This window comes from Salmo salar, chromosome ssa17 (genome assembly GCF_905237065.1).
Source record: "Salmo salar chromosome ssa17, Ssal_v3.1, whole genome shotgun sequence".
Taxonomy (NCBI): domain Eukaryota; kingdom Metazoa; phylum Chordata; class Actinopteri; order Salmoniformes; family Salmonidae; genus Salmo; species Salmo salar.
The window spans coordinates 51319005-51330167 of record NC_059458.1 but is presented as its reverse complement, the minus strand read 5'-3'; the positions used below and the strand labels follow the sequence as shown (position 1 = coordinate 51330167).

General features: G+C 42.3%; 1 protein-coding gene across 1 annotated transcript; it reads left to right on the top strand.

Moving 5' to 3' along the window:
• Positions 1-9077: 9077 nt before the first annotated feature.
• On the top strand, positions 9078-10847 carry opn1sw1 (opsin 1 (cone pigments), short-wave-sensitive 1). Its single transcript, NM_001123708.1, is given in 5 exon segments — positions 9078-9417; positions 9568-9736; positions 10083-10248; positions 10364-10603; positions 10758-10847. Coding segments are annotated over 5 exon segments (1005 nt in total).
• The last annotated feature ends 316 nt before the right edge of the window (positions 10848-11163 follow it).

The following is an 11163-nucleotide window of genomic DNA, read 5'->3' as shown; positions in this document are numbered from 1 at the left end:
ATACAGGAACTAAAAGCTATACTTCACAGATTCGAGGGACACAATGGGTCTCTTTTACTGTTATTGTAAAACAAGTAGTAAAAACGAGAAACACCATATCAATGTAATTGAATTCATGGTTACAATGTATAACTATGTAGCTAGGCGGTATGTACATTTTTTTTGTAAGAGAACCCCAATATACACTGAAAGACCACTAGATGTCAGCAAAGCGCATGATTTCCAACAGTTGTTCTCAAACTGGGGTACATGTACCAAAAATACCTATTAATCTGTGCTAGGAGTACCTACCTGGTCTATCCACAGGATGTATTTGGGAATATGCATAATAACATTTTCTTAACTATCAGATGGACATGAGGGGGTACTTCAGTTCAGACTGAGTGAAACGTGGTTATAGTAACCAAAAAAGGTTGAAAACTACTTACAGCAATGAACCAGATACATCAAATCAAATGTTATTGGTCACATACACACAGTTAGCAGATGTTAATGCGAGTGTAGTGAAATGCTTGTGCTTCTAGTTCCAACAGTGCAATAATATCTAACAAGTAATCTAACAATTCCCCAACAACTACCTAATACACACAAATCTAAAGGGGTGAATGAGAATATGTACATATAAGTATGTGGATGAGCGATGGCCGAGTGGCATAGGCAAGGTGCAGTAGATGGTATAAAATACAGTATATACATGTGAAATGAGTAATGTAAGATATGTAAACATTATTAAAGTGGCATTATTTAAAATGGCATTGTTTAAAGTGACTAGTGATCCATTTATTAAAGTGTCCAGTGATTGGGTCTCAATGTAGGCAGTAGCCTCTCTGAGTTAGTGATTGCTGTTTAGCAGTCTGATGGCCTTGAGATAGAAGCTGTTTCTCAATCTCTCGGTCCCAGCTTTGATGCACCTGTTCTGACCTCACCTTCTAGATGATAGCGGTGTGAACAGGCAGTGGCTCGGGTGGTTGTTGTCCTTGATGATTTTTTGGCCTTCCTGTGACATCGGGTGCCGTAGGTGTCATGGAGGGCAGGTAGCTTGCCCCCCGTGATGCGTTGTGCAGACCGCACCACCCTCTGGTTGGCCTTGCGGTTGAGGGCGGTGCAGTTGCTGTACCAGGCTGTGATACAGCCCGACAGGATGCTCTCGATTGTGCATCCGTAAAAGTTTGTCAGGGTTTTGGATGACAAGCCAAATTTCTTCAGCCTCCTGAGGTTGAAGAGGCGCTATTGCGCCTAATTCACCACACTGTCTGTGTGGGTGGACCATTTCAGTTTGTCTGTGATGTGTACACCCAGGAACATAAAACTTTTCACCTTCTCCACCGCTGCCCTTCGATGTGGATAGGGGGGGTGCTCCCTCTGCTGTTTCCTGAAGTCCACCATCATCTCCTTTGTTTTGCTGACGTTGAGTGAGAGGTTGTTTTCCTGACACCACACTCCGAGTGCCCTCACCTCCTCCCTGTAGGCTGTCTCGTTGTTGTTGGTGATCAAGCCCACTACTGTTGTGTCGCCTGCAAACTTGATGATTGAGTTTGGAGGTGTGCATGGCCACTCAGTCGTGGGTGAACAGGGAGTACAGGAGAAGGCTGAGCACACACCCTTGTGGGGCCCCAGTGTTGAGGGTCAGCGAAGTGGAGATGTTGTTTCCTACCTTCACCACCTGGGTGCGTTCCGTCAGAAAGTTCACGACCCAATTGCACAGGGCGGGCTTCAGACACAGTGCCTCCAGCTTGATGATGAGCTTGGAGGGTACTATGGTGTTGAATGCTGAGCTGTAGTCAATGAACAGCATTCTTACATAGGTCTTATTTTTGTCCAGATGGGATAGGGCAGTGTGCAGTGTGATGGCAATTGCATCACCTGTGGACCTGTTGGGGCGGTCTGCAAACTGAAGTGGTGTCACGTCCTGACCAGTAATAGGGGTTATGTGGACGTGGCAGGGGGTATTTGTTTTATGTGGTTCGGGGTGGTGGTTTGTTTAGAAGGGTGTTTGATTTATTATTTCCGGGTTTTGGGTTATGTTCTATGTTTTTTGTATTTCTATGTTCTCTCTAGTTTAGTATTTCTATGTCTAGGATTGGGTGTTGGACTTTCAATTGAAGGCAGGTGTTTTTAGTTGCCTCTGATTGAGAGTCCTATATATAGGTATGTGTTTTGTGGGAGATTGTTTCTGTGTTTAGCGTCAAGCCTTACAGGACTGTTATTTGTCGTTGTTTGTGTACGTGTTTATTTTTGGTTCACCTTCTTTGCCAACTAAATAAAAAAGAAGATGAGTGCACATTTCCCCGCTGCGTCTTGGTCCGCTTTATCCGACGAGAACCGTTACAAGTGGGTCTAGGGTGGCCGGTAAGGTGGTGGTGATATGATCCTTGACTAGCCTCTCAAAGCACTTCATGATGACAGAAGTGAGTGCTACGGGGCGGTAGTCATTTAGTTCAGTTACCTTTACCTTCTTGGGTACAGGAACAATGGTAGCCATCTTAAAGCATATGGGGACCACAGACTGGGGTAGGGAGTGATTAAATATGTCCGTAAACACACCAGCCAGCTGGTCTGCGCATGCTCTGAGGACGCAGCTAGGGATGCCGTCTGGGCCAGTAGCCTTACGAAGGTTAACAAGTTTAAAAGTGGCTCATTACAGGTTTGCTTCCTCCAAGCAGTTGTCAATAGTTGCACTGCAGGACAGTAACCTGATGCAAAGGAAACATTGGACCCCAAGTTTTTCCTGGTCAGGTCACATGGTTAGAAAAACACTTGGCACTATAGGCATGCTTCATGGGTGTGAGTACACTACATGACCAAAAGTATGTGGACACCTGCTCATCGAACATCTCATTCCAAAATCAAGGACATTAATATGGAGATGGTCTTCCCTTTGCTAATATAACAGCCTCTACTCTTCTGTTAAGGCATTCCACTAGATGTTGGAACATTGCTGTGGGGACTTCTTCCGATTCAGCCTCGAGAGCATTAGTGAGGTTGGGCACGGATGTTGGGTGATTAGGCCTGGCTCGCACTTAGCGTTCCAATTAATCCCAAAGATAGGGTTGAGGTCAGGGCTCAGTGCAGGCCAGTCAAGTTCTCGACAAACCATTTCTGTATGGACCTCGCTTTGTACATGGTGGAAATGTCATGCTGAAACAGGAAAGGGCCTTCCCCAAACTGTTGCCACAAAGTTGGAAGCATAGAATCGTCTAAAATGTAATTGTATGCTGTAGCGTTAAGATTTCCCTTCACTGGAACTAAGGGGCCTAACCTGAACCATGGAAAACAGACCCAGACCATTATTCCTCCTCCTCTAAACTTTACAATTAGCAATATGCATTGGGGCAGGTAGCGTTCTCCTGGCATCAGCCAAACCCAGATTTGACCGTCTGACTGCCAGATGGTGAAGCGTGATTCATCACTCCAGAGAATGCATTTCCACTGCTCTAGAGTCCAATGGCGGCGAGCTTTACACCACTCCAGTTGACCAGGGCAGCTCTAGCAGGGCAGACATTTTACGAACTGACTTGTTGGAAAGGCGGCATCCTATGATGATGTCACATTGAAAGTCACTAAGCTCTTCAGTAAGGCCATTCTACTGACAATGTTTGTCTATGGAGATTGCATAGCGGTGTGCTCGATTTTATACACCTGTCAGCAACGGGTGTGGCTGAAATAGCTCAATTCACTCATTTGAAGGACTATCCACATACTTTTGTATATATAGTGTATCTCAAGTTTGTTAATTGTTACTTGCTCTATAAGGAGTGTTGTTTTACATTTACTATGGGTGTTTAGAAGCCTGTGTCGGAAAGCTTTGATTAAAGCATCACTATATTTTAAAAAAGCAACTCTTAGGTGCACTTGATTTAGCTTGCCTTTGCGCACCAAGAGGGTGTGGTTAACCCCTTAGGGATCATTATGCTTTTACTCCACCCTCACAAGATTACATTTATTTCATAAATCCCTTTTTAAATCAGCAGTTGTCAAAAAGTGCTTTACAGATATCCAGAGATATCCTCTCTAAAGCAGAGGCAGAAGCTTGCTCTAGAGAGGAACCAGACTCCAAGGGGTGGCCTGTCCTCTTCTGGCTCTACCGGGTAGATCCCATTGGTATCACCAACCCCCACAATGGCTAATCTAAGGGTTTTCAAATGGATGCATTTCTATTGGTCATGGTCTCACAAGGGCAGAGTGCACAGAAGTACAAGGTTCGTTCCATTCCGTTTATTTTGTGGATCACTTCACAAAATACAAAAGTCAAGAGTGTCATTTGAAGCAATTTTACAGCTGTTGAAACAATTCTTTTTTGGCTGCTATTACATTCTTCTCTTGGCAAAACGGAAAGGAAAAGTAAAAGGGAAGAAAACACACGCCAAATAATCAGTTATAGAGAGCCATTGGTGTTAGCATCCTCTGTTTGAAGGCAGCAGCAGACCACCGTCAAACCCAGGTCGTATCATACCCATACTTCTAAACCATACAGGTTGGTTATGATACAACCCTGAGTCTGGAGGTGATATTTATCTTGCACCCGTTCTCTCACTCGCTCTCCATCTTTTCTTCACCATGTATCTTAAAGGACTGTAGTGGTCCTTCATCTTCACCTAGTTTGAGGGGAAAAAATCTTGACGATAAGGGTCATCACAATGCATGCGCTTCGGTTTGCTGTACAGTACAAACACAGTTTAGCTTGTCAATAGTGTCAAACTATATAAAATACTTTTTAATGCTAAAAGTTATATACATTTTTCCAAAGATCCAATCTCGGTCAAATAAGCATTGTCGACTGAGATTTCTCCTTCAAGCTAAAATCTTAAACTGATCAATATACCTCAAATTAAACGACCTACCCAAATGCTAAACTGAAATACAACCTGTTAAACAAGCCTACTCACCCATACAAAAATCCTGGAAATGAAAAAAGCATACCTTTATTTCTGCTGGTAAATTGGGAGAAGCTCTGGTTTTCAAGCAAACACTAGCTCAAAACTAGATCAAACTAGCTGGTCCCTACTGCCTCAAACTTAACTAGAGTAGCACTGATCTGGAAAGACATGAGAGACAGACAGAGGAGGGCGGAGGAAGAGGATGGAGGAGGGAAAGGTTCCTTGGAAAGGTTCCAAGGAAAAGAGGATTGGCTGACTGTGTGCAAGTGTATAAAAAGGAGGAGGAGTAGGGAGATTTACCAGTAAACCCACCCTTGATCCTTCCTCAAATTAGTAATTTGACCCAACAATCTGTGGCTAAAGGGATGATCCTGTAGTTTGATCCTAATCCCATGTTACATCCCTGCAGTTTGCAGAGATTTGAAGGATTGGCCAGGTACATCTCAGGTAAATCTTGTTTCCAGATTAAGGCTCATCCCTGTATTGTGGCATTTTAAGACCCCAATATCATGCAATCTAATATGCATGGCAGGCAACAGGCAGCAGGTGGATGGCAGAAAGGTTTCACATGTGATGAAGCTCAGGGGAAGGGCCACTGACAACAAAACTAAGCATCTTATGTAGCTAACGCTAGCTGTACCTGTTAGCCATGACCATTTATGAGTTTAAAAAATAACTCCAACTACTATAGCATACAGTTAATCAAGTAAATCAATAAGATGGGGAAAACTTTTCCATGTTTACATAGTGGGGTGGTGTCGCTACTATGTCCTATTTATTGCCTTACCTCCTCACGCCATTTGCACACACTGTATATACACTTTCTTTTTTTCTATTGTGTTATTGACTGTACGCTTGTTTATTCCATGTGTAACTCTGCGTTGTTGTATGTGTCGAACTCCTTTGCTTTATCTTGGCCAGGTCGCAGTTGTAAATGAGAACTTGTTCTCAACTATCTTACCTGGTTAAATAAAGGTGAAATACAAATAAAAATAATAATAAATGCAGACACACCAATAGGCAACATACTCTCGAGTTATCAGTAAAAAACAGTAACTGAAAAAAGTAGCCTGAGACACTTTGTAGATCAAATGTCTGCGGCTGCCATCCCTGACAATATATGCAACAATATCGTGAAGAGGAAAAATAGACAAAACATTCTGAATATCCATATCCTTGCACAGAGAAGAATCATAGTAGTGAAAACATATTCTTTGTTAGTGAGGTATGTTGATCAGAATTCACCCGATTACAACTCTCAGAAACGTACTAGACACCCTTTCCAGTGAGGGAGGGAGGGAGGAATGGACGGGGGGGTGGGGTGTATTGGGGGCTGATGGTGCTATAATTGGCTTGCTGCCGGCTAGTTGTAAGCTTTCTGTTTTCACCCGATCAAGGTTTATCTAGAACTCTAAACTGTAATCTCTGTCCCACGTCAAAACCAATGAGCAGTTTAAGGGTCAAATGCCTTGCTCAAGGCCAGATTTGTTGGTACAAATTGGGGATTCAAACTGTCCCACCTCTCTAACCTACCTGCTGTTCATTATATGGCACTCCTTTTTTGTTCCATGCAAGCTACATCTTGATACCAGTAGGTTCATTTAGACCTGAATGTGCACTGTTCAAATGAAGTGCTTTGTAATTCCCAAAATAGTGGCAACTGAGCTGCCACCAACTTGAAGGAGACAAAGCTTTATTGAAACACATCATCCTGAAATGTTTTGAAACATGACATGGTGTATTTTAACACCACTTAATCAAGAGTAGTGCAACATCTTGCTAGGAACTGAGAGCCCTACCGAAAAAGGTTGTAAACATAATTTTGGTGTTTTGAGTTCCTGTCCAGCGCAAAATTAGATCACTTCATCTGGAGAATTACAGTTAACATCATTTTATGTATTTAATCATTTGCCATTTTGGCAGGCATTGCCAAGCACAGTGTTCACATCACCATTAGTAACTGGAAGTTGAACTGCAAGAAATGAGAATTCTGCACTTGCCTCTTCTATTGACAATCATGAGTGTGGAAATGGGTGCTGTCCTCAATGAACGTCAGTTTGTCTGATGGTTTTGATATCCGTTCATCATGATCCATTACACTTCATGGCACAACAAGCTAAATACTAATATGAAAATATACCTTTCTTTCATCAAACTTGTATACAACATTGTGTAAAATAATTATGAAGTCAAATGTTTTTGAATTGCCCACAATCATAGTCAAGCGCCAAGATAGAAAATGCAAGCTGATTATAACCACTTCCAATGAGTTCAGTCACTAAATGTTCTCTCTCTTTGGTAATCCTCATGAAAGATACTTACATTTTGAGCAACACATTAAATTGTATTTATTTTACATTATTTTGGTCAAATTAAATTAACAAATCATTTAAACGACTGCATAAATAAATATCTATACATATTTGGGGGTATTTTTACACTTTATTGAGACAGTTATGAAATGACAGAGGGGATACAGAAAGGTGTGAGAAAAAGATTGAAGGGTTAGAGCAGGGAATTTAACCCCAGTCTTCAGTGGGGAGAGGGGTGTCTTAGTGTGTTACGGTTAGACTATGGACTCTGCATGACTTGCATACATTTTTTGGGGGGAGTCAATTTCAATTCACCCCAGAATCATTTCTTACAGTGTGACTGTGTTGTTGTGTCACGCCCTGACCATAGAGAGGTTCTCCTGGTTCTCTTGGTTCTCTATGGTGTAGTCGGTCAGGGCGTGACTAGGGAGTGTTCCAGTTTATATTTTCTATGTTGGTGTTTTTGTATGGTTCCCAATTAGAGGCAGCTGGTAATTGTTGCCTCTAATTGGAGATCATATTTAGGTATGTGTTTGGGGATATTGTTTGTTTGTGTATGTGCTTGTGACACTACGACTTCACGGTCTTTGTGTGTTTTGTTGTTTTGTTTCTAGTTTCACTGAAATAAAGATGTGGAACCCAACACACGCTGCGCCCTGGTCCGTCAATGTTAACGATCATGACATGTTGAGTGGATAAAAATCCAACGAAATGTACAGTCTTACTGCCCCTCCTGTTTCTAATCTGTCTAAATAAAGCAAAAATAAAGATGAAATTCCACAAAAATATATAATTTACAGTTCCTTATCATCAATCAATTTATAAGCTATAAACCATGTCCATTTCTAAAACATTGATTGTATGAGAAACACAGTTTTTGTTTTTAGGTGCTTCCTTTTACATGCACTGAAAGTCCAACATGTTTTTTTGTGCAGCACTCTCTTAAAAACACCAATATTAAGGTTGAACAACCACTTTAGGTGTTTCAGAGTACTTAATTTTGGTTTTAAAACACATTCGGTGTAATACAACACTTCCATGGGGTTTACATTCAAACACCCTCCAAACACCAAATCTCAGTTTAAGTGCATTACTTTTCATGGTTTCATTACACACTCATGGTGTTTTGAGACTTTCTCATTTTACAATGTGACTTGTAAATGTAAGATTGAAAAATTAATTGAAATGTAAACAGTCTTTCACATTGCTCAGTGTGCTAAAGCTTCCCTGTACTGTAGAGATGTATACAACAAGAGCAAGGCTCTCTATGTTGGCTCTCTATGTTTGCTTAGAATCTATAATGAATTCCTTCATTGGTTGATGGATTAGCACTTAATAATAATGAATTGTTAAAGTGGAGTTTCCAAACATTGTGGAGGTGAGTGCCACTGCCCAGTCAGCTTCTTCTTTCAACGAGGTTATGTTCGGATGAAGGTTAATGTCCATCAGAGATTAATAGGAACTGGATAAGGCAGTTACCACCTCATAAGAGCAGCCAACACAGCCTAGCTTAAATCAGTGATATACATTACAAACTTCAGAAGTATGGCAATGCTTTCTATCCTAGCACTGTTCCCACCAACAAAGAATTGCTATAAGTTCAATTCTTCTTCTAAATTGTATTCTTTCTCACTGGCTCTTTAAGATGGATTACTGTGCCCAACAAAGTAAGGTCTCTTCTGGCAGGTCATGGTCACGGGGGCAGCTTAATCCTAAAGTTTATTCATCCACCTACAAGATCAGGAAGATCCGCAGAAGAAGCTTGTTCCTGACATCATTTATAAGAGGTTTATAAGTGGTTTATGGTCATATAAAAGGGAGCCTTTCAGCATCATAGTTCACATCTAAGGGACAGACAGGTAGTGGTCTGAGTCAGAGAGGAGCCAAGATGGGAAAGGACTTCCATCTGTACGAGAACATCTCTAAGATCAGCCCATTTGAGGGGCCACAGTATCACCTGGCCCCAATGTGGGCTTTCTACCTACAGGCTGCTTTCATGGGCTTTGTGTTCTTTGCTGGAACACCCCTAAACTTTATAATTCTCGTGGTGACAGTGAAGTACAAGAAGCTGAGACAACCGTTGAACTTCATCCTGGTCAACATCTCGTTAGCAGGTTTCATCTTTGTGACGTTTTCTGTGAGTCAAGTGTTTGTTTCTAGCGCGAGAGGATACTACTTCCTGGGTTACACCTTGTGTGCAATGGAAGCTTGCATGGGTTCAATAGCAGGTAAATTCAAACATCATCATAAGAACAACAACAAAAAACATACTTGAATGATTCATTTTATTCTTCTGATTATTTGCATGCAAACTTGTTCTTGTGTTCGATGTCTTTGATATCTCCTAACATGGTGATGGCTTCTTCTCTCTTCCTCAGGGTTGGTGTCAGCTTGGTCCCTGGCTGTCCTTGCCTTTGAGAGATACGTGGTCATCTGCAAACCCTTCGGCACCTTCAAATTTGACAACAACCAGGCTCTGGCGGCTGTTGCCTTCACCTGGGTCATGGGGATCGGATGTGCCACCCCACCGTTCTTCGGCTGGAGCAGGTACTGATCCACAGCCTCTCACAAACACTTTGATCTTGTACTGTGTTAAAGTCTGGATTAATAAATACTCTTTGTATTTGGCTACTATTAGGCTATTTGGTTCACATTGCACACACAGGGAATGGGGAAAATGGAAAATATCCTAAAATTAGTTAAAAGTACATGTATATGTTTTGCTGTACGTGTAAGGTTCTGAGCAGCAATTAATGTCACTAATTGGCTTCAACGTTTGCATCGCTCGCTGCTTTTCAAGTTAGATAAGTCACTGATTGATATAGGCAAGGAGGAAACCTTGCAGAGACAATGCGCGGGGCTTTAGTAGAAGTAACTTGGGTTTGTTTTACAGGTATATCCCTGAGGGTCTGGGTTGCTCCTGTGGACCTGACTGGTACACAAACAACGAGGAGTACCACTGTGCCAGCTACACCAAATTCCTTATTGTTACCTGTTTCCTCATGCCCATGTCCATCATCTTCTTCTCCTACTCCCAGCTGCTGGGAGCACTACGGGCTGTGAGTACAATGCTTTTTGGGCAAAAAAAAGAACAAAACAAAGTATAGTAAAGTCATGATTTGGAACCAAGATGTGACCAGCTTGTCTGGTGTGTGTGCACGTGTGTATGTGTAGGTGGCAGCTGCCCAGGCTGAGTCAGCTTCCACCCAGAAGGCAGAGAAGGAAGTATCCAGGATGGTGATTGTGATGGTGTGCTCCTTCATTCTGTGTTACGGCCCCTACGCCCTGGCAGGCTTGTACTTTGCCTATACAACAAGCGAGAACAAAGACTACCGCCTGGTGACCATCCCTGCTTTCTTCTCTAAAAGCTCCTGTGTATACAATCCTCTTATTTATGCCTTCATGAACAAACAGGTGAGTCTATAACCCCCAAATGCATAGATATACACCAACAAAGTGGCACACACACAATCAGTCATTGAAATGAAGCACATCAGAGGTGAGTCAGAACAGGACACCCAACCTTATCATGTTCATTGTCTGTCATATACATCTACTTCTCCCTCAGTTTAACGCCTGCATCATGGAGACTGTGTTCGGAAAGCAGATTGAGGAGACTTCAGTTTCAGCCTCCAAGACTGAGGTCTCCACAGCATAAACTGTGACGCTGGTCTCAGTCCATCAGGAGCCCATCCCCAGCAGCCAAGACCTGACCACCCCTGCTTCATACCAGGAAGGTCCTACTGTCAGAGAACTTTTCCAAACTCCATAGTATTATTCGTATCATAAACAGTGTGCGATTTGTATAGGGTTTGTGGTGGTATTGTTGGCCATTTTATTTCTTATTCGAATGGAAACACCCCTTAGCACACCATGAGAGCCAAAAAGAAGGGGGTTATTTTCTCCTGCTCTCTTTCTTTCTCTTCCTCCTATCCACCTCTCTCTCTCGCCTCTCCCTCTCCTCTCCCCCACAA